We start from the raw sequence: 27999 nt of genomic DNA on the forward strand, positions 1-27999 counted from the left end.
CAGGCGGCACAAGAGGTTGGGCGTGAGAGAGTCGTCCGCTCAGCAGAGAAGCGGGTCTGAGGCCCGGCCCCGCTGCGCCCACGGAGCCCGATGGCGGCGGCCACGCCGGGGGGCCCGGCCCAGGTACCTGCCCGTCCCCGGACCTCCAGCCCCCACCACCGCCGCCCAGGCCCCTGGCCGTGAACGTAGAGGCGCTCGTGGGTGGGGCCCGTGTCCTGAGCGCCGGCGTGACGGCGCGTGGGGCCGGTTACGGGCGGGGGGACCCGCGCGCGCGCGCGCGGAGTCTGGAGGTGCGGCCGAGCCGGGAGCACTCGGGAATCCGGGGAAACTGGGGCGGCCTTCTGCTTGCAAAGAACAATGCGAGGCGCAGATGAGCCCGGAAGAGCCGGCTGAGGGTTATGTCTAAGAAGAAAGGAACAGGACGTTAGCGTCTTAGGTGATTCCTAAGGCTGTTTAACGGAAAAACGGAGTCAGGGTGGGTGATGAAGATATTGAGGCACTAGGAGGTTGAAACTTTGTTCAAGAACATGCTTCTGGTAAAAGGCAACACTGAGCGCGGAGGCCCGGAGTTAGCCACTTAGCCCGAGGTCGCGGGCTCCGTGGCCAGGCAAGCGTACAGGAAGGTGTGAGCCCATCAACTCCCCTTTGCCCGCGGTCGCATTCTTCTAAGCCTTGCCTCCTCCCACAGATTTCCAAGGTTGCAGAAGCACTATGGAACCAACGTGGGTTTGTAGAGGGTGGCCTAATCCCCTACTGGCCTTGACTCCTCAGATGTTCTCTGGATTGCGGTGTCCGGGGACTCTTCCGTGCCATTTTCCAAGTCCTTGGGTCAGGGGACCCTAGAGAAATCCCAAGCCCAGGTTTCTAAGTCCATGTCTGGGGTTTTACATGAAGGTGTTCCCACTCCTGGCAACCGATGTAAACAAGTGTGGAGCTGCGATGTTAACGCAGGAGCTGGTAGGAGAGTGTGCAAATACTTAAAGTATTTAACTGAGCTGGGGGTGCTGACAGGCCCTCTTTTCTGGTGTGAACAAAGAACAAGTGCATAGGTGTCTGGATAGGAATGACTGAGGAGTTGCACGTGTATTCAGGAGGTAATGGGAGGTTCGGAAAAGAGGAGGTTGGTGATATTACCAAGATCCAAACAGGCTCCATCTGATGGTAAAATGGAGAACAGATTGTGGGACTGAGGGAGGAGCGAGGAAGATCAAGGTGGAGGCTATGACCATAGTCTAGGTGAGGGTTAATGGGTCAGGGCTGTGGTTCAGAATTTGTCTTTGGATTTTCGATGTATTTAAAAAGAGGAACCTCGTCTAATGTGGGTGGTAAGGGAGGGAAACCAAATCAGGGCTAACTCCAGTGTGTTTGGTCTTTGCAGCTGTAGGGATGGAGGGACTGAGGTGCGGAAGTTTGGTGGTATGAGTCATACTCACTGGTAAAATCGGGAGCTTTGTTTTGGTCATACTGAGTTTGAGGTATTTCAGAAACTACTGAGTGGAGGCGGTAAATCAGCTGGACACACAAGTTGGGACATCCAAAGGGGTTCAAGTTGGGGACATTCAAAATGTAGCTATTGTGTGGACTCACGTGAGTGACTTGTGGTTACATTTAGGAAGTATAATCTTCATGTTAGGGTCATAAAGCTCTTTACATGCCATGAAGTGGAGGATGGGGCTGAGCACTTGATATCTTGTTTGGGTACTTGAGTGAACCTGTTGTGCTTCATAAGTGCAGAAGAGGAGCTGTGTGGCCATGCAGGGAAGGTGTGGCAGACAGACAAGTAGGTGGCCATGGCTTCTAAGAGAAGAGTGGACCGAGATGGATGCAGAGGCATTGGAGTGACGGAGGCAGGATGACACTCAAGCCAGAGACCTTGCATATTCATCACTGTGTGGATTTAAGACTTTGTCAGGACTTTGATGGGGCCTGGGTTATTTCACTCAGCCAGGTGGGTACGGTCACGGGCAAATTTGGTCGTCTCTGAGAAACTATGACTTGCGTGGTCGATAAGTGGGGCTGGGGCTTTGAATGGGCGTTAGGTGGACAAAGAAGGTCGGCGTTGCTGAGTGCAGCACAGAAATGGAACAGGACCACGGGTATCAGATCCACAATTGGTTCTGTGTGACTTGGCCTCAGGCACGAACAGAGCCAGGCAGAGACCTTCATAGGATTAGGTGTTCCCACCCCTAGTGGGAGGCCTGAGAGTTCTGGGGTAGTATTGGATCCTGCTTGAATTTGCCAAGTAACTCAATGTTTTTATGGCCTAAAATTAAGACCCATTATTATTTGCTGCATTGACATATGGTGTAACCCAGAGCGCCTCACATGGGCCTGTCTGCGGTTTCTCCTCCCTACGCTGTAATCTTAGATAAGGTCACCTAGCCAAGCATCCTTTTTTACCAAGGGAACCAGAGCAGTTGCTGCTTATCCCTTTGAAGTGGGTTTCAGTACTCTACTGGCCCATTTGCGTCATCCTGAGGGAACCAGCTTGTATTCCATCCCTTGATCCTATAAAACTTGCATCTCTCAGACCCTGGTTGTTGACTCCTTTCCAGTGTACAGCATTCCTGTGCCCCTGTAAGGTGTGTGGGGTTCTCTCCCAGGCTGTGAGTGTATTTTATGAATAAACTGTTGATTGTATCTGTCCAGTGTCAGGTGTCCTGTGTTTGGCCATCCCTGTAACCCTAGGACAGGAGTTCCACCCTCACTGGTACAGTTAAGAGGAGGTGACTAACACAGAAGTAACGTGGAGAGGCCAGGGAGATGCCCGTGCTGTGGGGCAGCGGGGTATCGTGGCCGTGGGCATGTGCCTGTGGTGCCCAGGGCAGTGAGGGACGTGGAATCTAGAGCGAGTGTGCTTGGGGAGGGAGTCTGTGTGATGGCCCCAAGTTCCTGGTATTGAGACTTACTTAACTTTGATCACATCAGGACAGTAGCTTGGCAGGAGTGGGTGGATGACATCTGGGCCAGGGCTGCAGCTCAGACCTCTGACTGGGTGCCTGCCTCATGCTCTGATACGGGACTGGGTGGCCTGTGAGCCCCTGAGGAGATGGCAGGGCAGGTTGCACCAGGGCCTGGTTTGTCTCCCGGGGCGGGGTAGGTAAATGTGCGATGGATTGTGGGTACTCAGGAGAAGGGCTGTTTGTGGTTTCACCTGTCACCCTCATGACAGGGCACTGTGACCTCTGAGGACATGGCTGTGAACTTCTGAGGAGTGGGCTCTCCGTGATGAGGCGCAGAGGCATCCAGGCTGTGATGTGGCCCCCGAGAACTCTGACCTTATACCCTCTCTGGGGAAGGGCCCCATGCCCACCCCTGTGCCCTGACGAGTTCTCTGCTCTTCCCTTTTTCCCCAGAGGCTGGCATGTCCTTCCAAGTTGAGGACCAAGGGCACTGCTGGTGACGCTCAATGACCACCAGGTACCCTGAGCAGCCCCAGCACCTGCCCGCTGCCTCTCGAGGACAGATTTAGAGTCGGGCATCTCGCAATCGCTGTGACTGCTCCTGTTTTGCTTGCCTCTCCCTGGCTGAGACCCCAGGTTCTGCCGCCTCCCCGCAGGTGGCATTTCCTCCGGCCGCCTGTTCCAGAAGTGCTATCACTGCTAATTGCACGGACCGCGGTCTGTTCTTACAAGATCCTTCCCCAGAGTTTTCTGTAATATTTTCTCTCCTGTGGCCACCGTGGCCTGAGTTCTGCTGGTCCAGCTCTGGCTGCTCTTTTGTAAAGTCTTTCCTTTATTAATTGTATCCATCTGGGTGCCAGTATTTGCTCATCTTGGGAGTAGGGTAGAGAGCCTTCGGTGTTAATCCAGCCACAGAAATACAGGCTCGGGGGGATCCCAGTTAGTCTTCAGGAGTGGCACCTGATGTCAGGGCTGTATTCAAATTATAGCAGAAACCGATTCTAATGGATGAATATCTTGGTACCAATGCCACTTGCCAACACCAAGCCAAAACTCATTTCTGCTGTTTTTCACCATTTTTGGCACTTTGTCTACTTGTCAACTCTACCTAGCACCTCTGCTCTTACATCTGTGCAGAAATGACTCTCACCACTAGGACTCCTCATCTCACCCGCTTTCCTCAGCGCTCCCTCTGCAGGGCTCTCCCACACTGATCTCCACATGCTGTGGCGACTCTAAATAGTCCTTGAGCATGAGCTGCTCTGTTGCAGTTGGATATTCTTGGTCCTGGACATCGCCTTCTACACAGCACTCATGTGTCACCAGCAAACAAGAACCTCCTGGAAGGGATTTTCAGAAAAACAGGTTGTAGACCGTGCTCTCGTCCAGATGTCAGACCCCACAGTTACGTCCTTCAGCTTGTGAGACATTCCCCATTCTGTGCTTTTTCTTCTCCAGTACAGCAAAGCAGCCCCATATTCAGCCTGAACAAACTCTGGTTCTGCAAATAATTCGTGGGTTCATCCTGACTTTGTTGAGCACACTCAGTAGGGGCAGCTGCCACAAGCTCAGCATGGGCTCCTAGCATTCCATTCCTTTCAGGTCGTTGATGTGGAGCTGAGAGGGGGCAGAGCGTTTCTGTGGGAGTGTCACAGGCCAGGACTCTGAAGGTGTGCGTCTGCCCGGATGGCCCATCCCTGGGAGGTGAGTGGCCCAGTCTCGAGAGACATCTGGCACTTGACTGAGCACCAGGGAACACATATCAGGCACAGAGTTCGCACCTGCTGGGCATGTGGGCAGCTATTCTGTTTCACTGGACTGCAAACCTTCCACAGCACCAGGAGCAGCATGTTGGAGAGAAACACTTGAGAAGCAAAGCCTCTTTGTGAAGAGCTACATGTTCTGTGTGTTATGGAAACCCCTCAGCTACGGGGAGGTTGGGAAGGGATTCCTGACCAGCTCAGGATTTCTCCAGCAACATCACTTCACACCATGGAGAAGTCAAGGGGCAGTGCCACGTGTTTAGTGGACTTTCTTTTTTCCTTTTTGGTTTATGACTTTAGCATTTATTATAATATACACGTGTATATGTGCTTACAAATTAACAAATAAAAATGAGATCCTGAAAGAAATCACTTCCAACACTGACATTGGAAATGGTAACTGTGCAGTGATTGTGTAAAAGATCAAATCACATAATGGGAAAAACAACTGGGTTGGCTCATTCACTCTACAGAAGCTTCCATGAAATTAATTTAGAGGAATGCCACTTAAGAAACAGGACAAAAAAATCCAGCCGGGCTGTGTACTTGGGAAACTAGTGGACTTTCATACTGTAAAAAGTCATTATTACTGGAGAGGATGTGTGAAAGCTTTCAAGTGTAAACACACACTCATTACTGGAGACTTCAGTAGAGAAAGATGTTACCCATGTAGTGAATTTGGGAAGAACTACCACCTCACTCACCACTGGAGAGTCCACACTGCAGAAAGGCCTCAGGAGTGTGCGGATGTGGGAATGATGCAGCAACAAGACCAACCTCATTCAGCATCAGAGAATTCACACTGGAGAAACACCTTCTGAATGCAGTGAATGTGAGAAGTTCTTTACTTACAGTTTTAGTGTCTTTAACTACCAGAGAGTCCACACTGAATCAAGGCCTTAGGAGTGCAGTAAATGTAGGAAATCTTTTGGGCAAAGCTTAAGCTCCATCAGCATCAGAGAATTCATACTGGAGAAAGGCCTTATGAGTGTAGTGGATGTAGGCAGTTCTTTACACCACCAGTCTTAAGACACCAGAGAATTCACACTGGATGAAGGCCTTACCTTACTGAATGCCAAAAAGTTCACATAGGAAGCTTAGGGAATTAATGTAAATGTATAGGGAATGTGCTATTTCTTGCATTCATTATAACTGGACAGTATCCCTCATGAGGATGCCATCTACCTGAATTTAATCTCATACATGTGACTAACCACTAAATCTTAGATATGTGGGAGCTGTCTTAAACTCTGAGCTGCCCAGACTCTGCCAGATTCATGTCGCTCTCGATTCTGTTGAAGCAGCCATTTCACTCCCTGGAATGTGCCTGTGGTGTGCAGTCATCCACCCATCACACTGTTCTGCAAAGTAAAACTCGATGTTCTCCTATTTGTGGAAGGATCTGTGAGAAGCCTGGGCATTCACTCCTTTCTCATTTTTTTCTTACAGTTTGAGTTGTTCTGCTGAGAAAAACTGAGTTCTGCTAGCATGAAGGTGTGACTGCCTTTTGTTGGGACCCCAAACCCGTGTGCCTCAGGTGGGACAGTATGGCAGAATATAGCGCTCTCATTTTGGGCTAATTTGTATTCTTATCCAAGGCTCCCAGGAAGAGCTGCATGGCTTCGTGGTCCTTATTTGTAGCTTGGATGTCATGTTATTTTGTAGGTTTAGAGGTCAACCTGAAGAGGACACAGTTCCTGTGACAACCTCTGGGGCTTCCGAGAGTAAAACTACTCACAGGGGCCCTTACATTGTACTCAGCACTGATGAATGAAATCTGTTCCTCAGCTCCTGTAAAAGAACTGTGTGCCATGGGGTCCAGAATCCTTTAGTGCCACTGGCTGAGAGAGTACAGGGGGAATCATAAATGTTAAGGAAATGTGGGATTAGTAGGGAGTGAGGAGACTGCAGCAGATTAGTTGGAGTGTAACTTCTTTAAAGGGACATTCACAGTGTTCCCATCACCCCTATAAAGGATGGGCAGGTATAGGAATTGTCAAACCTCCTGAACTGAATCTTACGTAGCTGAGATCACTGTGAGAGGAAATAATCTAAGGGTGTTATGGTTCCTGTAGCCTTTCTGGGCTGCCTATCTCAAGGCTTCTGCTGTGCAGGGAGGAAAACCAGCATAGAAGGGAGATCTCTTGGTCAGTGATGTGGCCTCTGTGACTCAGCCTGCATTCCTTTTTAATAAAGTGGAAATAACTTTGATCGCTCACAAATATTTGCTACCACCGAGGCACAGCTCCCTCTCCTGGGGCATGAGGAGAGAGATGGTGGAGTCAATATAGGGGATTTTACAAAAACAGGAAATCCAGATTTTTATTTTGAACCGTATTTTCAAAATTTTGATAAGATATAAATGACATGCAATAAACTGCGCATACTAAGCTGTAGTTTGGTAAATTGAAATTCTTACAACCCATGAAACTGTCATCACAATCACCTGCCCAGATGAGCCTGACCACCACCCTATAGTTACGTTGTACCCTTAATAATGTCCCTCACTGCCCTTCATGCCCTCCTGGCAACGGCTGACTTACTTCCCCTTACAGTAGGTTGGTTTGCATGGTCTAGAATGCTGTATGATGGAGATTATAAAGTGTTGACCCTTTCTCTCCCCACGGGTACCCTAATGTGGCGTGTTTATTTTGAGGTTAATCAGTGACAACACCCTTCTGAACCTGGTGAACATGTTTTTCCCCTTTCACATGCTATCTTCTGTGTTACCGTTTTTGATAACAAGGTTGTGGGCCCAAGCCACTGGCTGATGAGCACCTCTGTGCTGACGTCTTGAGGCTTCCTGACACTCGGCCCCCGTGTGCTCGTTGTCAGGGGCACCCATGTCTCACTAGACAGAAAAAACCAAAGGCTCCATGTGTGGTGTGTGGTGTCTGGGCTTTAAGTTCCCTCTAGAACATCCCACCACTTATTTAATCACTTTTTCAATATTTGTAGGCTCATAGGTTATACCTGCAAGGTTGGTCTGCAAGGACCTCAGGATTCAGCCCTGCGTAACAGTGACACTAGTCATGACCTCATGGTGCTCACTGGACCGCCAAGAAAACAAACCCGGTGTAAGTAATTACACAGTGGTTCTCAGAAGATCAAACAGTGAATTACTATATGATTCAGCAATTCTGCTGCTAGGTGTACACTCAGAATAATTGAAAGCAGGGTCTCAAACGTATTTGTTCACCCATGTTTATAGTAGCATGATTCACAATAGTCTAGGGGTGGAAAAGCCACAGTTGTGTGTTGGGAGATGACTAGAGTCATGAAATGTAGTGTATACATACAGTGGAATATTCAGCTTTTAAAACACAAAATTCTTAAATATGCTATGTCATGGGTGAACCTTGAAGACAGTGTTACGTGAAACAAGCCAAACACCGCAAGGCAAATACATGATTTATATGATTCCACTTATATGACCTAATGAGGAGCATGGTGGTCTCCAGTCTCCAGTGGGGGGATGGGGAAATGGGCAGCTATTCAAAGGGCACGCTTTCAGTTTGGGATGACGTAAGAATCATGGAGATCTTGCGTTCGCTCCTTGAACTTGAATGCTCTCTGGCGGTCAGAACCTACCTCGTTAATAGTAGGAATAACCACGACTGGCAGTGCCTCTTTCCCTCCGTTGCCAACTCTCTGCAACCCTTGCATGTTTTCTCTTAGACTCTAGTGGGGTACATCCTAGCAAGAAAATTAAAAAGGCTCACCTTCAGAGGTGCTGGCTCGCATCCTGATGGTGTTGCTCTGGAAATCCCTCGTGACTATTCGTCAGATTATATCAAAGTCTGGAAATTGGGTGCGGAGATGTACATTTTGTGATGCACGTGTTAGACTCCAGAACTTAACTCCAATTTGTCAAAGAATAAACAAAGCTCTACATAGAGTCTTAGTTTTGTAAACACTCAGATCTGCTTTTGTTACCTTTCAAGTGCATTGTGGGTTCTGGTTGTGATGCAGTAACAGACTGACTCATACCTCTGCCATAAATGACCAAAAAGTGGCAAAGTACATGGAGTTCCTGCTTTCAGGTGTGGGACCATGTGCAGCGCAGGTCTGTGGTCCTTCAGGGAAGGACAGGACAGAGGGTGGGGTCGCATCCTCCCATGCCCCTGCCAGGGCACTTTCTAAACCTGCACCGGACAGCAGATCATGCCTGTGGAGGGAGCTGGACATCTCGGAGCAGCCCTACCCTGGCAGGGGTGTTAAACCTCAGGCTGGGCTCCCTCAGCCCCCAGCTCCAAGCAGACACCCTCACACACATGACAGGTGCCTCCAGCCACTGCATCCCAAGTTTGTCCTCCGGAGGCTGAGGCCCCACACCCTCCTACTCCAGAAGATGACACGCCTCCTGTGGCACCTGAGCACCGCTGGCTTCTCTCTGCGTACTTGTCCATGCAATCTTGGCACCTGCCCTTGGCTCAGGATGAGGCCTCACGGACTTCACATCAAGAATTTAAGTTGAACCTGACCCCTGGCTTGCCAGCCTCCCAGCCTTTATGCCATCACTACCTGGTCTGGTTTTTATGCCCTGCAGGAACTTCAGAGAAGTTAGAATAGCACTGAAGGACTCATGTCACCTCTGAGGAGTTTTCTCTGGCCTTGGAGAAGGGACCCTGCAGGGACTTAGAGGCGATGAGTAGCTATGAGCCTCATAGCAGCTGACTGGCCAAAATGCAATGCAGCTTTCAAAAGAAGGCAGCTTTAGGTCTACAAGGTTTCAAGAGAAGGAAGGATCGGGAGGTATATAGGGTGTAAAATGAGAAAGTACCTTTAGTTGGCCATGATGTTTTAAGTGAGGAAATAAAAACATGGATTGGTATACAAAGTCTGACTTTATTTTTACTGAGAAAAACAATATAAAGGAATATATTTGAACACAAACACAGTGATGCACTTGTGTGCAGACACAATTGGAAAGAGAGAAGGCTATACTGTACACATTTTTTCCCAAAAGGTAAAAATACAGACTTTTCACATTCTACTTCATAATTGTATACAATGCTTTTGTATCGGGAAATAACCTGTACTGATGCCCTCTTTTGTTTTATCAATTAAAAAACCCTATTGTAAGAAAGACAGACTTGGTCCACAGAAACCACACAGTATGATGGAATGTATCTGATTTTATACCAGACTCACTTGGAAGATTAAAACAGATTATAGGACCTGTTCCACAGAATGTCTATTTTTCACTGGGTTGGGTTCTGAAATGAGAATGAGCATTTCTAATAAGCCCCCGGGTGTTGCTGATGGTGAAAGTCCAGGAATCAAACTTGAAAACCATGGTTCTTTGAAAAATAAGACTGCCTGATTCCAGGCCCTAGTCCACCAAAGTGGAGCATCGCAGATTCCCAGAGGCAGAGCCGAGGCTTCTCGCCCACACACCCGGAGAATGTCTGCAGTGAGCACGTCAGGCTAATGGCCACCTCAGCTGGAGTCCAAAGCCTCTCAGGGCTCCCCCCACCATGTCTAGCCACTTTCCTCTGCCTAGAACTTACTCTCAAAATACCCACATAGTTATCCCTATCTCTTTCATTTTTGCTTCTTTTTTTTTTTTTTAACTTTTTGCCCTTAATCGTAGAGGGCTCCGTTACTGTGCTATGTAATATACATACCGTGCTCTACTTCTAAACACATTTACCTTACTGTCTTCCCATTGTGCCTACCACATTCTAACATACTATATAATGGTATTTCTTCTTCCACGATTCCTGTGCCTTCTTTGAATACAATATAACCTCCAGGAAGATAGTCTTCTGTCCTTTTTGTGTCCTAATGTCTCCAAATGTATCTGCCATAAGTTCTCAAAGCCAGATACACTTATTCACTGATCACCTGTTAGAACAGTGAGTAAACAAGACAAGCTTCCCTGTGTATTTTTAAATTCTGCCCCTTTAACTTTCCTTGAATGCTGGTATTGCTTAATTTCAAGAATGCGGAAGAATCATATTTTGGAGACAAAATCTTCAGAGTGATTGTTATAGTCACATGATCAGCTTATTTGTACATCTCAGACCACTGCTAAAAGTTCTCTGCGATCTCGTTTTTACCTTCAAGTTATTTCCCTCAAGATAATGGTGACATAATATCTGAATCACTACGGGTTATTATCGACAATTTCTCTACTTTGCGTTTTGTATGTTTTTCTCAGATAATAGTGATTCCTCAGGCAGAATAGTCCCTGTAATCAAAGGGGAAATGCTAGCCACTTTGCAACGACATGAGATCATGGACTTAAATTATCCCCTGCGTTTTGGGGTTCAGAGCACCCTTTTTATACACGTTTCACCATTGCAGCCACTATCTCATATGCAAAACAGCGTCTTCCAAAGTCATTTGAGGTTGATGTCAGATTTGCAAAAGGAACTATCAGGCTATCCAAAAAAGATACTAAATGGATGAAAGTGTTGCCAAATTGGACGTAATAATTTACTATATATAGTCAGGAGAGATACTTTCTTGGTAACTACAGGGATCCACCTTTGTATTCCCACTTGAGGGTAGCCCAACATCCTTCTACTGGATTTTCTGTGATTGCCCTATCTGGAGTGTTTTTCTTCTTGTCCCTGACACAACAGAGACTGATAAAACCGACTTGAACGCTTCACAGTGTGTAGATTGGAATTGCAACGTTATGTGTAGTGGATTCTGCTACCCGTGGACACACTTTATGTCTGAATGACTCGGGGATGATATGTGAATTTGGATCTGTGTTTGAGAGCATCTGAAATAACATGTTTAGATTCTGGGAGCAAGTTGAACTTCATGGAATCTGATATAACACGTCTGCAAACGTGGGTGATCAGCGGTAGGCAACACACAATACTCCCTAGAAACCTGAGTTCTGTCCCTTTAAGAAGGGACGAAATCCCTTCTAATACCCTGGATCCCGGCGCCGCTCGCGAGTATTCTGCGGGCGGTCAGCAGAGAAACGCCCTTATCTGCCGCCTCAGACGCGGTAGGAACTACATTACCCGCTATGCTTTGCGTCCAACGGCAGTAGCGCAGAGACACTGAAGGTTCGGAACAGAGGCTCTTCCGGGTGGACACCCATCGTGGGCCGGGACTTCCTGCGTCCTCGCCCGGGCGGTCATTTTGGCTTCTCGGGTGTGTGCGTCTGGGTTGGAGTTTTGGAGCGCTGGGTCGGGCTGGGTGACGCGGTCGAGGAGAGGTCCGAGGAGTCATTGACACGGCTGCACAAAGGCGAGTGCGAGGCTAGGCCGCGGGGCCTCCCGGGATGAACGGCACTGGGACTGTAGGAACCGCCGGCCCGCGCGCGGCCCCTCTGCGCCCACAGGCCCTCATGGCGGCGGCCGCGCTGGGGAGCCCGGCGCAGGGACCTGCCCGGCCCCGGGCCTCCCGGCCCCGCGAGCGGAGCCCCCTCCTCACTGCCCAGGCCCCGGCCCGGGACGGAGAGGCGCCCGTGGGCGGGCCGTGTTTCTGCCGGCGGGCGGGTGTAGGTGTGGGAGAGGATTACCGACGCCGGGGTTCCTGTTCGCGGAGTCAAGAATGAACTTTGCAAGCACCCGAAGTAGGAGAGCCAGGGAGAGGCTTTTATTGAGAGAGACAGTGAGAGGACTGAGCCCCCGGCTCGCTCCAGGAGGGGACAGGAGAGCCCGGGGTGGTGCGTTGTCTCGGGGTTTATAGGCATTTAAGGATTTTTAAGAACGTGAAAAAAGGCTTAGGGGTGTGGGCTTGTTAAGTGGTCCCTGAATATTTAAAATTAAGAGCACAAGGAACTGCCTGCTCTGATTTCTCCCCGAGATACCGGCGTCTTGGTCTGGGAGCAGAACAAACAAGGCCACCTGCCCAGCCCTGAAGGTGGGCTGAGGCATTGTTTGCTGAAGAGTAAGTTAAGAATCTTACTTCTTGACTTTCTGGGTATTAAAATGCAATCTTATCTTTAAGGTGGAATCCTTTCTGCCTTTTACTATGTTGTTTATGGCTGGGCTTACTTGCCATTATTAATTGCCCAGATGCAAATAACCTCATCAGATCAGGAGGAGGAAAGACAGCACATAGGCCTGGGCCTTTTAGCATGCTAAAGTGAATCTTATGCATGAAACGTGCTACTCCTCTTTATCTGGGAAATATTAACTGATCTCACTGAAGAATGACTCTAGGGCTGAATGTTTAACAGTTTTGGTAGGGGGTTTCCTTGCATGAGGTTACACTGCTCTGACTGCAAATATCCTGCCTTGATTTTTCCGGAGCCCCCCCCCCCCCCCCCGCTCTGACTACACCCATGGTCCCTGTCTCATTACAGGCAGAGGGACCAGCAGTGTGTAAAGGCTTGGAAGTGCGACTGAGCTGGGAATATCTGGGAAAGTTGGGGTCCGTTGTGCCTCTGAGGATCAGTTTGAGGCGGAGTCACACCCAAAATAGCAGGCTGAAGGTTCTAACTACATTGTCAGGATTCTAGAAGCTATGGAAATTTTTAAACAAAGGGGGTACACTGCAGTAAGGTTTTAAAAGTTTCCCAAAGGCTGTTTGTTGAACGGAACAGACTGAAGAAGAGTGATGAAGTCGTTGAGGCACTAGGAGGTTGAATCTTAGTTCAGGGACCCAGAGCTAGCAAGGTGAAGCACCGAGGCCCAGAGGTCAGACATCCAACCCCAGTTCACTTGGCTCAAGGGCCAGGCACAGGTTCACAGGGACCTGAACCCATCCAAGCCTGACGTGATTGTATTTAGCTATAACCTCTCCATTAAAACAGTCTGCGAAGGGCTTAATGGAACCTGCACAGGTAAGTGTAAGGTGTCCCAGCCCTTCACCGGTGTGTAGCCCCACTGTATCGTGGTATCCTGGGACTCTCTAAGTGCCATTCCACTTTAGAAAGCAGTTTGGAAGTATTTTTTAAAAGTTACACGGCTTCTTTCCTACAACCCAGCCATCCCATTCCTAGGTGTTTATCCAAAGAAAATAAAAGGCATATGTTTATACAAAGACTTGTACATAAATGTTTCAAGCAGCTTTATTTCTAACAGCAAAAGAGGGAAAAGAATCCAAAAGTTGCTCAAAAATAGCTGAATGGATAAACAAATTGTACTGTATCAATGTAATGGAATACTACTCAGGAATAAAAAGGAATTTGTCTCAATCATAATATCATAGACTGGGTGGCTTAAAGAACAGAAATTTATTTCTCACATTTCTGGAAGCAGGGAAGGAAGTCTAAGATCTAGGCGCCCACTGATTTGGTTCCTGTTGAGAACTCCTGTTTTGCAGGTGGCAGCCTTCTTGTGCCGCTACCTTGTTGTGTCTTAACATGGTAGAAAGAGGATACTGGTGTCTCTTTTTTTAGTTTTTTTTTTATTGAACTATAGTTTACATACAATATTAGTCGGGTACAATAGAGTGATTTGACAATTTACATACGTTACGAAATGCTCACCACTGTAAGTGTAGTTATCATCTGTCACCAGAGTTACAGCAATATTGATTGCATTTCCTGTGTTGTGCCTTTCATCCCCACACTTTATTTAATTTGTAACTGGAAGTTTGTATCTCTTAATCCCCTACACTTAATTAAAATCCACCCCGTCCCTCTCCCTTATGGCAGCTACCAGCTTTTTCCCTATGAATCTTTTTGTTCATTTTATTTTTTTAATTCCATATGTAAGGCAAATCATACTGTATTTGTCTTTGACTTGGACTTAACATTAACCTTTCTAGGTCCATCCATGTTTGTGAAAGGCAAGATCTCATTCTTTTTTATAGCTGAGTAATATTTGTGTGTGTGTGTGTGTGTGTATTGTATATGTGTGTGTATATAGATACATATAGATAGATCTCAAATTTTTTTATCCATCTATCAGTGGACACTTAGATTGCTTGCATATATTGGTTATTGTATATAATGCTGCCACAAACATAGGGGAGCATATATCTTTTTGAGTTAGTGTTTGTTTTCTTTGGGTAAATATTCAGAAGTGGAATTACTGGGTTGTATAGTATTTCTTTTTTTAATACAATCACATGAGCAACATTGTGGTTACTAGATTCCCCCCATAATCAAGTCCCCACCGCATACCCCATTACAGTCACTGTCCATCAGCATAGTAAGATGCTATAGAGTCACTACTTCTGTGTTATACTGCCTTCCCTGTGCCCCGACCCCTGCATTATGTATGCTAATCTTACTGTCCCTTATTCCCCTTCTCCTTCCCTTCCCACTAACCTCCCCAGTCCCTTTCTCTTTGGCAACTGTTAGTCCATTCTTGGGTTCTGTGAGTCTGCTGCTGTTTTGTTCCTTCAGTTTTTTTCTTTGTTCTTATACTCCACAGATGAGTGAAATCATTTGGTACTTGTCTTTCTCCACCTGGCTTATTTCACTGAGCATAATACCCTCTAGCTCCATCCATGTTGTTGTAAGTGGTAGGATTTGTTTTCTTCTTATAGCTGAATAATATTCCATTGTGTATATGTACCACATCTTCTTTGTCCATTCATCTACTGATGGACACTTAGGTAGCTTCCATTTCTTGGCTATTGTAAATAGCGCTGCGAAAACATAGGGGTGCATATGTCTTTTTGAAACTGGACTCCTGCATTCTTAGCGTAAATTCCTAGGAGTGGAATTCCTGGGTCAAATGGTATTTCTATTTTGAGTTTTTTGAGGAACCTCCATACTGTTGATTTAATTCTAATACAACAAAATATATATTCAAAGGAGTTTAGTAAACACAAATTAACTTCCCATTTTTAGGAGAAAACAGCTAACTGCGTATATATTATGATCGTTTTTAAAAATTTAAGATTATGATATGAAGGTTCCAATAGTGGAGAAAACATATTGATTCCATCCAGTTGCCCAGTGCTCCATCGGGACATGGGTGCAGCCTGATAAATTCACTGACAGATGGTTGATTGTAATCTTCATTGTACAACTACACAAGATAGCTTTGTCAGAGAAAGACCTATTGTTTTAAAACCGAAAGTTTGATGTGTGAGTCAAGGAGATTTCTGTTGTGATGATAATGAGCTTATAATGACCTAGTATTCTTTCTTTGTCACTTGCTCTGATTCAAGTAACACTAGCCTCAAACATACCCTTTAAGTGGTTCCTGTTCTTACATATGGGTATTATCTTCCTACTCAGAATGGAGTTGGTATCATTGAAAAATCCTTCCTTTACTCTTTACATCTCAAACTGGAGCGGATGTTGAGATCCGCAGATGTGGATCAGTTGTGGTTTGCTGACATGTTGGTTCTTTCTCTGAAGGGATCATTTACCATTGGCAGGTTGGATTTAATGTTGCCGAATGTAACACAGAATGGGCACGGCACTATCCCCCTGTTATGACTTGCATCCTGAGTAGTTTCCAGGCATATTTTCCTGGGATATTGCAGATGGAGAGGTTTAGGCAAAAAAATTGGCAATATAGTTAGCATCTATAGTATTGATATAATGTGTTTGAGCTTGACGGTCTGGGCTAATGACTCCCATTTGCCTGTTCTTTATAGATACAAGCAGTGAGTCCAGTACATTCTCAGCAAGACTACCTTCTGGACCTTCCTGTGAAGCCACAGTAGATGCACGATTCTGATTCTGGTGAGCATGTTTGGCTCTGTTTACTCCTTCACTCCTGGTTTGTCCTTTTGGAGAGCCCTGATTTGTGAACCCAAGCCATTGGCTGAAGAACGCCTGTGCCTTCCCGTTTCTCAGCAGCTGTTCCTTTGTGCCCATTAGTACTAGACACAACCGCATCTCTAGGTTCTGCTTTGCCTATTGGGCAAGGAAAGCATCTTTTTCCAAATACAGCCTCTGGGTTCTAAGTTTCTATGGAACATTCAGTCACAAATGTACCAAGTTTTTCTTTTTACATTTGTAGTCTCATAAACTATGCCAGTTAATCTGCCAGGAATTCTGCATTCAGTATTGAATGGTTAAAAACAACAACAACAAATTGTGTGATGTTGATATTTCAGAGAATTTCATGAAAATGTAATATGTGGCTTTTTCAGGTTTGGGGAGGTTTGACAGAAAGCTAACACCCAAAATACTTATTTTTATTTTGTAAACATAGTGGAGAATGTTTCAAGAGAAGGGAAAATGAACTGAGAATATGCTGGGTTGGGAAGATGCATGTGGACTTTGATGAGTATAAATGTCTAAATTGTCTAAATAGTATTTGTATCCAGTATAATTAGGTAACATGGCTGCTATGAATGATAAATTATGATAAAGTCACTTGGGTGGGGAGGAATGAGAACATTTATTTCCTCTACACTCTTAGGTTTTCCAGCTGTGGCCCTGAAAATTAGACTTAAAAAGACAGATTAATGAGAAAAAAGGTCTGTCAACACTTGCATTGTTTTGTCAGTGATGGATACGGGTAGTTAGAACTTGGACTTTGTAGCTTCATAACAACAGAACAGTAAATGTGTTGAGAATTGGCCAAGATGAAAGGTTTTTAGAGGATTTTAGACTTCCCAGGGCAAAAACTGGGAGCTGTGGAAGGTAAATGCTTGAGGAAACCAATGGATTAAAGTTTGTGCAGGTGCGTCTCAGCACTTTGTCTCCTTCAAGGCCAAAAATCTTGTTCAGGAGAGGAAATAGCACTCCAGCACTCATTTCTCAAAGGTTTCTGCTCTTTAAGAAGATAAGGGATGCTCTGGAAAGTCATTTACTGTAGCTTAAAATAATCCTCGTGTCAAAGCAGCATATCTCACTCCCCTACGCTGACCTCTGCTAAACGCAACAGAAATGCTACAGGCCTTCTTTGGGATATTGCAGGTTCTGGCCCAGACTACCGCTGTAAAGTGAAGATCACAATTAAAGCAAACCACATGAATTGGTTCTCCAGTGCATATAAAAATTCTGTTTACACTATAGGCTGTTAAGTGTGCAATTGCATTGTTTCTAAGGAAATGTACGTGCCTTACCTTAAAAATACTTAATTGCTAATTATTGCTAAAAAGATGCTAGCATCCGCTTGACAAGTCAGTGCGTCATAATCTTATTGGTAGAGGTTCTTGCCTCAATGTTGATGGCTACTGAAGGTTGGGGTAGCTGTGGCAAGTTCTCAAAATAAGGCAACAGCGTTTGCCGATTTGATTGACTCCTTTCTGAACAATTCCTCTAGCCTGCAGTGCTATTAGATAGCATTTTTTCCACAGTTGAGCTTCCTTAACAATTGGAGACAATCCACTCAAACCCTGCCACTGCTTAATCACCTGAGCTTATGTAGCTTTTAAATCCTTTGTTGTCATTTTAACAATCTTCACAGCATATCCACCAGCAGATTTCATCCCAAGAAACCACCTTCTGTGCTCACCCATAAGAAGCAGCTCCTCCTCTGTTGAAGGTTCTCATGAAATTGGCAGCAATTCAGTCACATATCCTCAGCTCCATTGCTAATTCTAGTTCTCTTGCCTTTCCCGCCACATCTGCTGTTACTTCCTCCACCGAAGTCTTGAACCCCTCGGTGTGTTCTCCATGAGGGTTGGAATCAACTTCTTCCAAACTGCTGTTCATGTTGAATCCAGAAGGATTCCGATTCACTTTGCCCTGATCCATCAGAGGAACCATGGTCTATGGCAGTGACCTTGAGAAATGTGTTTCATAGAGAATAACACGTGAGGGACGGAATGACTCCTTAATCCATGGGGCTGCAGGATGCGTGGTGTTAGCAGGCATGGAAACAACATTCTCATTGTAGATCTCATCAGGGCTCTTGGGTGACCAGGTGCATTGTCAGTGAGCAGTCACATTTTTGAAAGGGATCTCTTTTTTCTGAGCAGCAGGTCTGAGTAGGGCTTAAAATATTAAGTAAACCACATTGTAAATGGATGAGCTTTCATCCAGTCTTTGTTGTTTCAGTGACAGAGCACAGGTAGAGTAGATTTAGTGTGATTCTGAAGGCCCCTTGGGTTTTTGAAATGGTCAGTGAGCATTGTCTTCACTTTGAAGTTGCCTTAAGGGTGCGTTAGTCCCTAACAAGAGTTCAGCCTGTCTTTTGAAGCCAGGTACTGACTTGCACTCTACCTATGAAAGGTCTAGATGGCATCTTCCAAAGTAAGGCTGTTGAGTCTACATTGAAAATTTGTTGCTTAGTGTGGCCACCTTTGTTAATTATCTTTGCTAGCTCTTCTAGACAACTTGCTGCAGTGTCTACATCCGTGCTTGCTCCTTGTCTTGTACTTTTAATGTTTTGGAGATGGCTCCTTTCTTTCAAGTTCGTGAACATGGCTCTGCTAACTTCACTCCCAACTTGTGCAGCCTCCTCATCTCAGCCTTCACAGAATTGAAGCGGGTTGGGACCTTGCTCTGGATACGGTTTGGCCCAAGGGAAGTAGTGTGGCTGGTTTGATCTCTCCACACCACTGAAACTTTCTCCGTATCAGCAATAAAGCTGTTCTGCCTTTTTCATTTTTGAGTATATTGGAGTATCCCTTTTCAGTTCTTTCAAGAACTTTGCAGTCACGTGTTGGCTGTTTGGTGCAAGAGGCTAGTTTTTGGCCTGCCTCGGCATTAGACATGCGTTCCTCACTAAACCTAATCATTTATAGCTTTTGACTTAAAGAGATGTGTGCCTCTACCTTTTGCTCACTCAGATGCTGTTGCAGGGCCGGCCTAAGTATGAATCTCACAGGTAAGGAGCCTGAGGAATGGCTGCTGGGTGTGGTCAGAACGTGACGTTTATCAGTTAAGTAAGCCACCTTAGGTGGGCATCTTTGTGGCAGCGTCAGAAAATCACACTAGTAATATCCAGGATCACGTATCACCATGTCAAATAGGAAGTGAGCAGATGCTGTTGCAAAGGTGGTGCTAAAGAGTTGCCACAAACATTTAATGCGTAAAAAAAAAAAATTGGCAAAGCACAATAAAATGAGGTATGCCTATAGTTCTTGTACAACTGTCTTTTTCTTTCTGAGCGAGGCTCTCTTCTGTGATTGAGAATCTGCATGTCTTCCCTGGGGTCTTCATGAGCAGCGACTCGCCTCGGTAGCCTTTCGAATGGCTCCATCACCCGCCGCCATCAGACCTGTTAGTCACTTCCATGGGCAATACGACCTTTAAAATGTTTCCTAATTTAAGAGCCCAAAAGTTATCCTGGGTACACCTGTTGTATTTTTCAAGGAATCTCATATAAAGGAGATGCCTTTGTACTTTTTAATAAATATGCGGTGGTCCACTCACACATGCATTTGCAAGCAAGTTCGTTCCTTCCCGGGTGCTCAGTGTACATGGTACTGTCAGAGAAACTTAGAATAATTTTCAGAGAGTAAGTATGATCTTTGGCAACCCAGTTCAGGAGTGAGTACCTCAAAGCATCTTTGAAGATTATCTTCACTTACTTAAGCTCACTGAACAGATAAGTTTTATTCAGTACTTTAATTCAGATAAACTCAGTAAGTCTGAACTACCTGCGCACAGGAGCGAGCACACTTCAGAGTGCTCCCATCTCTGTGCGCTGTGCTCAGGCCTGGCATGAGTATCCCCCGATCCGAGTCTGTTAGTGAGTTCAAGTTAGCAAAAGAAAACAAAGGCTCGGCATCTGAAGCTGTATAAGCTAGTGAGCGCACATGCCATGGAGTGTCCGCATTCCCATAAATTGGTGGATCTAAAACTTGGTGGAATTCAGGTTAGAACTTTGTATTTTAAACTTGTAGTTCTGTTAAGAATCCAAGACTTAGCTATAGTAGTAAGTGCATCGTGATTAGACCTTGAAACCTTTAGAACCATTTCCATTTTCGTCAAGCATGTTGTAGGTTCTCCCTGTGTCAGGGTCCGACTCATAGCACCTGCTTTCAGATGTTGGAAAAAAGTACAACAGGTGAGGTCACCTTCTTCCGAGCTTCCTGCAGAGGTCTTTTTTTATCTCTTGTCCCTGAGCAATGTCCTGAAACTCACAGACACCTGAGGCTACAAGATGGGATGCCGCTACATAGGAGAAGCATCAAGATAAAGGGTTATTAGCTCCCAGCTCCTGTTGAAATGTCATGTTCATTTGTAATCTTTGGGGGCATCTGAAATAGTGTAGCCTCCAGGAACATGCTCTAAACACAAGTGATCAGTTGCAGGCAACTCCTCAGGAATCCAGACATGGCCTCCTAGGAAGGAGCAAAGCCCCTCCCCAGCCATCCGAGCCAGGACCTTCCCATGTGGGTCACCCTTCGCCCGGGCCTATGGAGCTGTGAGAACTGCGTTGCCCAGAGGACCTTACGCAGAGCGACGTCAGTGTGGAGCCAATGAAGGTCCAGGAAAGGGGTGTTTGCGTGTGTGCCATCGCTTCGGGGCGGGACTTCAGGCATCCACGTGACTGCCCTCTGGCCCGTTTTCTGCACCGCGGCCGGGGAGTGCTGGGTCAGGACCGAGGGGGCCGGACCAAGTTGGCACAAGAGGAGGAGGAGTCCAGACCACACAGAGGCGGGACCGGACCCCTGGGCAGCTCCGGGCTCCACTGCGTCCACAGAGTCCGATGGCGGCAGCCCTGAGCGGCCCGGCCCAGGTACCTGCCCGTCCCCGGGCCTCCCGCCCCCACCCACCTTCGGGTCCCGAGTGCGGGCCCTGCTCGCGGTCCGGGACGGAGAGGCGCTCGTGGGCGGGGCCCGTGTCCTGAGCGCCGGCGTGACGGCGCGTGGGGCAGGACTCGGGCATCCGGGGAACCTGGGTGGGCCTTCCGCCCGCAGGGAGCACTGTGAGGCTGAGGCGCACTGGGACTGGCGGGTGGGCGGTTCGTTGTGCCTCCATTCTGGGTGTCCTGGCAGACACGGAAGGCTGCGAACACAGCAGGGACATTGTGTGACATAGGGTTCTGAAAGTGATCCAGAAAGAATAGGCTGGCAGCGAGATGGTGGAAGTCAGGCATAGGAGGATTGAGTCCTGTTAAAGGTGACGGAGTTGGGAGAGTCAGCCCTGAGGACTGAGGCCAGAGGCAGTGCAGTCATCTCTCGGGGGCTGGGCAGGGCAGGGAGGGGTACTTAGCGCCTGAACCCGAGATTGCCAGACTCTCAGACGACCTTCATTCTGAGGGCCCTGGGAGCCTTGGAGGGCCCCAGCAAAGGGGAAATACGATCTGAGGAATATAAAAGTTTCCCAAATGGCTGTTTAAAGGAACAGACTGGAGAGGGTTGGTTACAGGCATAGGGAGGTTAAGTCGTCGTGCAGGTCACATGGCTAATACTGGGAGGCAGCCTTCAGGCCTAAATCGCACAGTTTAAGCCAGAGTGAGGTCTCCTGGTTCCAGAGATGAGCAGAGACACGAGCCCACTGAGTCAGCCCCACCATGGTTGCCTGCCTCTGACTCATCCCACTGGTTCCCGTGTCAGAGCACTTTGGGAACCTGTACATGTAAGGGGGTCCCAGATTGTGGTGGCCTGGGACTGTTCACCAGCCATTCTCCCAGCCCTTGAGTCTGGCACTCTTGTGAAATGTCAGACCTAGGCTGGAGGTTAATTCCAGCACTTGGTAAATGAGGTCATAGGTGCAGGTACCACTAAGGTGCAAAATGCCTGAAGATGAAGCTGAGCTGGAAGTATTCAGAGAAGCCCGTTTCCTCCTAATAAGATGTTGGGCATCTATCTTGGAGGTGGTAGGAACAAAAGGAGAATAGGATCGTACGGTGATAATTCCCAAGCCTTATAAAATGTGTTCCGTCTAGTTGCAGAGGACGAATTGGGGCAGTTGGGGAGGAAGCTACCACAACAGTCCGGTTGAGATGGATGTAAATTGTGGCCATGGAAGTAGAAGTTTTTCTAATGTGAAGAGTCAGGATGATCCCTTAAGGTTTTTGCCTCGGCAGCTGAGGCATGTGTGCTCTGTTAACTGGGCTGGTGACATGAGTATTGGGAGTAATAGCCATTGAGGATGTCGGGAGTTTCATTTCTGGCCATGTCAAGGGTCTGACATGTTGCAGAAAATACTGAATGGAGCAATCTAGAAATTTGAGGCAGGTTCAGCATTAGACTCATATGGGTGGTGGCTGCTGTGTGGACTGGGTAGAGGCCTTACGTCAGATTCAGGAAAGGAAATTAGAGCATGGTGGCAATGTCAGGCCAGGAAGAAGAGGCAGTGTGCTGGGTCTGGGCCTCCTTTTTGGGCACCTGATTGGAACAGGTGGCCTCTCAGTCAGGTAGAGGAGAGGGGTGGTGGTAAAAGGGGAGGAGATGGAGGATAATCTAGTGGGCAGCCAAGGACTATGAAAGAGTGGACGTGGGACAGATACAGAGGCATGGGAGTAATTGAGGCAAGGTGGACCCTGAGGCTGGGGGTGCTGCTTACCATGCTTGAATCCCATCAGAATTTCGTGGTGACCTTTTGTGGAGCCTGGGGTGTTTCAGGCATCTGCGAGTTACAGGCTGAATTGTTTTCCCCTAAAACTTACATATTGAAGTACTAATGGCCAGCACCCCAGGATGTAATTATTTGGAGTTAGGGTGTTTCAAGAGATAAGGTAAAATAAGGTTTTATCAGTCTGTGCCCTAATCCAGTGTGACTAGCATCCTTATAAGAAGAGGACAGGGAAATAGCCATTTATCAGTCACTATAAGCCACAGAGAGAAACCACAAAGGAAACCAGACCTGCCTTGATTATGATTCTTTAGTGGCCAAAATTGTCAGAAAGTTATTTTTGTTCAAGCTCTGTCCCCTTCGTAGTACTTTATGGTAGACCTGACAAATTAGTGCAGTTTAATAAACCCAAACAGAAGGTAGTTGGTGCTGGGTTTTAAAGGAGGGTAGGTGAAAACACAAAAGGGCTGCAACTGTTGAAGGACCAGGGCCATGGGCATCTGAGATCCACAGTGGTTCTGGGTGGCTGAGAGGCCTTCATAGTGGACCTGAGGTGCCCCAGGTCTGTTGTAGTGCCTAGATCCTGTTAGACTGCCAGGTGCTCTCACTGCCACGTGATGGGTAACCTGGGAGGCAAAGGGAGCTGGCGGCTGTGAGATGTAAGAGGGGTACTACTGAGCAGGATGTGCACATGGAGGAGTGTGAGCACACGCGGAGGAGTGTGAGCTCAGGCCCCAGTGACCCAGTTGATTGGTATTAGATTTGATTGTACCTGGCACATACACGGTGGATTCCCAAGGGAATTGAATTGCTCAGCTGGAAGCTAGTGAGGCCCCTGCAGGCCAGTCCTTAACCTTAGATTATATCTGTCTGCCCACTGGCATAGTGCTAAGGGCTGGACCCGGGGAGTAGTTGGAACCCGCGGAGAGAACATCATTGGCACCAGGGCCTGGTATCCCAACGAGGAGCTGGGGGGGAGGACAGTGATGGTGTGAGGGTGGGACTGTGGGTCCTTGGGAGAGTGGCTGTCTGTGGTTTCATCTGTCCCCATCGTGCCAGGGCAGCGTGACCTTTGAGGACGTGGTTGTGTACTTCTCCTGGGAGGAGTGGGGGCTCCTTGAGGAGACTCAGAAATGCCTGTACCATGATGTCATGCTGGAGAACTTTGCACTCGTGACCTCACCGGGTAAGACTCTCACAGCACCCCAGGGCCCTGGGCAGACCACCTTCTTCCCCAGCGGCTGTGCTCACGTTGGGACTGTAGGAACTGCCTCTTGCCCTGGTTCTCAGGCTAGGGGCTGTGGCCCATGGGCTTGAACCTGCAACTCCTAACTAAAATGTGTTCCTTGGTGAGCCCACATTCCTTGCTTGTCCTTGCTCTGGGTAACTGTATCCATAACCATGGCACCTCTGCCCGGGTTTTGCCCAGATTTCCCCACATTCCTTCCTGTTTGTGCCAATAGCTGCAGTCACACTACCTTTGAGAGCCAGGGGCTGCTTCTAAAGATTGAGTTTTCCCATTGTCTCTCGGGCAGAATTGCTCGGGGCCAGTGCTAGCCCCTCAGCTGTCCTGTCATACCAGCTTAGGACTTGAATCATCCAGGGACCATATAGTTTTCTTCTGAAGTTTAGGGAGAGAGTCCTGGGTGCTTCACAGGACAGACCTTACTCCAGCAATGGCAAGATGGGCTCAGAGGAAGCCTGACCCTGGTGAATGGCAGCTGGGGGAGGGTGTGACCCCACCATCTCCATAACCTGGGCTGTGTCCACCAGCATGTTGATGCTAAGGCCAGTGCCCACACTTCCTTTTCTACCTTCCCTCTTTTCTCCCCATTTCCCCAGTCTTGACATATCCCTAGCTTCTCATTTCTACTTTCACTTGTGAGCTTTGTCTGCCCCCACCTTCCTACTTTTTACAATGCCTTTTGAGGAGTACACACATCCTTAAATAGTCTTGGAACACCATTGAGGCAGTTGCCACCAGAAATTCCTGGGCCTGGACATAAACTTCAATGCAGCACTTACGTGTCACTCACAGTAGGCTTTGGGCAGAGAAAGAAGACCTGTTTGTCTTTGTGCTGCAAAGCAGTCTCCCTAATTTATCAACCTGATCCCAGTGCCCTCTGTGCCCTCATTCTGTGATGTGTGTGACACACATCTTTGTGAGGCTGCCCCCTCCCACACAAAGACAACATGCATTTCACCAACCTTTCTGTGCTTTCCAGGTTGTTGGTATGGAATGGAAAATGAGAAGACATTTCCTGTGCAGAGTGTTTCTGTGGAACAATTGTCAGCATTGGACAAGACTCCAAATCCAGGTCCACCCGTTCAGAAAACTCACCCCTGTGAGAAGTGTGTCCTGCTCAGGAGAGACATTTTGTGCGTGGTTGAGTACCAGGGCCCCCATCCTGGGCTGAAATCACACACCTGTGAGGCCTGTGGAGACCATTTCTGGCTCACTCCAAATTTTCACCAGCACCAGAAGTGCAACGATGAGAAATTATTTGGGACAGACAGGGCCTCATCAGGGACAAGCTGCAAATTCCACGTATCAGAGAAGCCCTTCACCTATCGGGAAATTGGGGAGGACTTCCTGGCCATGCTGAGTCTTCTCCAGCATCAGGCCACTCTCAGAGGGGCGAGGGCAAAGCCCCACAGCAGCTTCAAGGGTGGTGAGAATCACAAGTACAGTGACTGTAGCAGATCCCTCAGCTCTGAATACAAACTTTTCCAACATCAGCAAATTCACACTAGAGGAAGCTACTATGACTGTGATGACTGTGACAAACCCTTTAACCAAAGTTCTATCCTTAGTAATTGCCAGAATGCTCGCACAGAAGCCAGGTCCTATGAGTGCAGTGACTGTGGGAAATCTTTTAGCCAAAGCTACAACCTGATTCAACACCACAGAATTCACAGTGGGGCACGGCCTTATAAATGCAGTGAATGTGGGAAAGCCTTCAGCTTCAAATTCAGACTCGTTCAGCACCTGCAAATCCACACCAGAGTAAGGCCGTATGAGTGTGGGGAGTGTAGAAAATCCTTTAGCTACAGTTCTACGCTCATTAAACACCAGAGAGTTCACACCGGAGCCAGGCCTTATAAGTGTGGTGAATGTGGGAATTCCTTCAGCCAAAGCTCCAACCTCATTCAACACCAGAAAATTCACAGTGGAGCACGGCCTTATAAATGCAGTGAATGTGGCAAATCCTTCAGCTACAAATGCAAACTTGTTCAGCACCTGCGAATCCACACTGGAGAAAGGCCTTATGAGTGTGGGGAATGTGGGAAATCCTTCAGCCACCGCTCTACTCTCAATCAGCACCAGAGAATTCACACTGGAGCCAGACCTTATAAGTGTGATGAGTGTGAGAAATCCTTTAGCCAAAAGTCCAATCTCATCCAGCACCGCAGAGTTCACACAGGAGAAAAGCCTTATGAGTGTGGGGAGTGTGGGAAGTCCTTCAGCCAAAGCTCCCACATCATTCAGCACAGAAAGCTTCATACCAGGTGACCTCGTCAATGTGACAAGTGTGGGAGGAATTCCATATGAACGAAGACTTCACAACCACTGTACTTTAACAAACAATGGAATAGTCCTCATTTCATCTAAAGGTCTAACCTTGTTTGGCTCCAGAGTCCAAACAGAGGAGAGGCCACAGTCCTGCAGGGAGCATGGGATGTCTTTGTTCAGCATACATAATAGAGCTAGGGCATCTTTGTGAGGGAGCCGTCTTGCTTGAAGTTGAGCCTCCTGCCTCTTGAACAGCCACAGCGAGGATCCCCCTTAAGTTCTAGGATTGTGGGAATCTTTCAGGAGCCTTTTATAGGCCATCTCACCTCTTTACACTTAACAGGTTCTGTCGGCCACCCCTGTATGATGAGGGAAGGCAGATGTCTTGTTCTCTGTCCTGTTCCCTGGAGAACATTACAAAGTAGTAGCCTTCAGAATAGCTGCATTCAGGGCATGATCTGCAGTTTGAAAAGATTTACCATTTCCCAGTTCTCTGACTTGCATTGTTGCCCAAGGCCTCCTAGGAGAAAGGAAAAAGCACCACAGGGCTTTGTTGTTCCAATTTCTGGCCCAGATACCAGGATTTCTGTGGACCAAGAGGTAACCTGGATGAGGGTGTATTTGTCATGGCAACCCTCTGGTGCCTCCACAAATAGAAAGTAGTTTCATAGGTGCTGAGCACTATTGTGGGGATGCTGTTCCCCAGGGTACTGCAAAGGAATCATGTGCCTTCATGTGTGCAGTTTGGGTTTTTTTGGTGTCACTGGTTGTAAGACTACAGGGGCCAGGCTGAAATCATAACTTGTGCAGAAACACTGGATGACAATGGTGGAGAACGGCAACTAGAGCGGATGTGGCTCTGTGGAAAGAGTATGTACATTTACCTGTGTTCTTCCTGTACTTTAGGCCGTTTTTCAAAAGAAAGCTTTGTTTATTCTTAGAATCTGATTGCTACATAGACAAGAAAGGATAGGTGAGAGAGAGGTAGGTCCTCAGGTCCAGGGATGGAGTGTGTGTGACCCACAATCACCTTGCTCATTAATAGTTCCAATCCTTGATGTAGAACACGAGAGACAGATGGAATCAATCTAACCTTCTATTTGAACGAGTTACGTGTAAACTGCATGTTTACCATATGAGTAGTTTGAAAGCATCAAAATTCTGATAATGTAATTTCTTACATTGTATCTATCCTGAGCTCTTTTAGTCTCTCTCTTACCTCACCTGAACTCCAGGCAACTATGACTTGACTTCTCTCACAGTAACAGAAAAATCCTAAAATGTTTGCTTTATAAAGCTTCATGCTGTGTAATTCTTTTTGAGATTATGATTGCTTATATGAATTTTTGTTACTGAATAAGTGCTGTATGTATGATGTACCACAATTTGCTTACCCATTTTTTGAGAATGTGTGACAGATGTGTGATGAAGCCCTAAGACCCCTTTTCCTCCTCCTCTGTGGCTGTTCTTGTCTAACCTAGCCCTCCAGTAGTACTGGATTATGTCTGTATTATTGGACTGTTTACTTAGAATCCCATATATCAATAAAACCATAAAGTTCCATAA

General features: G+C 47.2%; 1 protein-coding gene across 1 annotated transcript; it reads left to right on the forward strand.

Moving 5' to 3' along the window:
- Window positions 1–10: 10 nt before the first annotated feature.
- Window positions 11–27999, forward strand: LOC118920179 (zinc finger protein 501-like). The gene is made up of 5 exons (XM_036900651.2): window positions 11–123; window positions 16148–16235; window positions 20705–21138; window positions 23979–24105; window positions 25145–27999. Exons 3-5 carry the CDS (start codon window positions 21109–21111, stop codon window positions 26431–26433), a joined length of 1446 nt encoding a protein of 481 aa, XP_036756546.2. The 5' UTR covers window positions 11–123; window positions 16148–16235; window positions 20705–21108; the 3' UTR covers window positions 26434–27999.

This window comes from Manis pentadactyla (assembly GCF_030020395.1).
Source record: "Manis pentadactyla isolate mManPen7 chromosome 15 unlocalized genomic scaffold, mManPen7.hap1 SUPER_15_unloc_1, whole genome shotgun sequence".
Taxonomy (NCBI): Eukaryota; Metazoa; Chordata; class Mammalia; order Pholidota; family Manidae; genus Manis; species Manis pentadactyla.

Excerpts from the sequence above, each read along its gene's own strand:
- LOC118920179 (XM_036900651.2), top strand. The coding sequence starts at position 21,109 with ATGGCGGCAGCCCTGAGCGGCCCGGCCCAG. Across the intron at positions 21,139-23,978 it reads CCCTGAGCGGCCCGGCCCAG|GGCAGCGTGACCTTTGAGGA; the intron begins GTACCTGCCCGT and ends CCATCGTGCCAG. Across the intron at positions 24,106-25,144 it reads TGCACTCGTGACCTCACCGG|GTTGTTGGTATGGAATGGAA; the intron begins GTAAGACTCTCA and ends TGTGCTTTCCAG.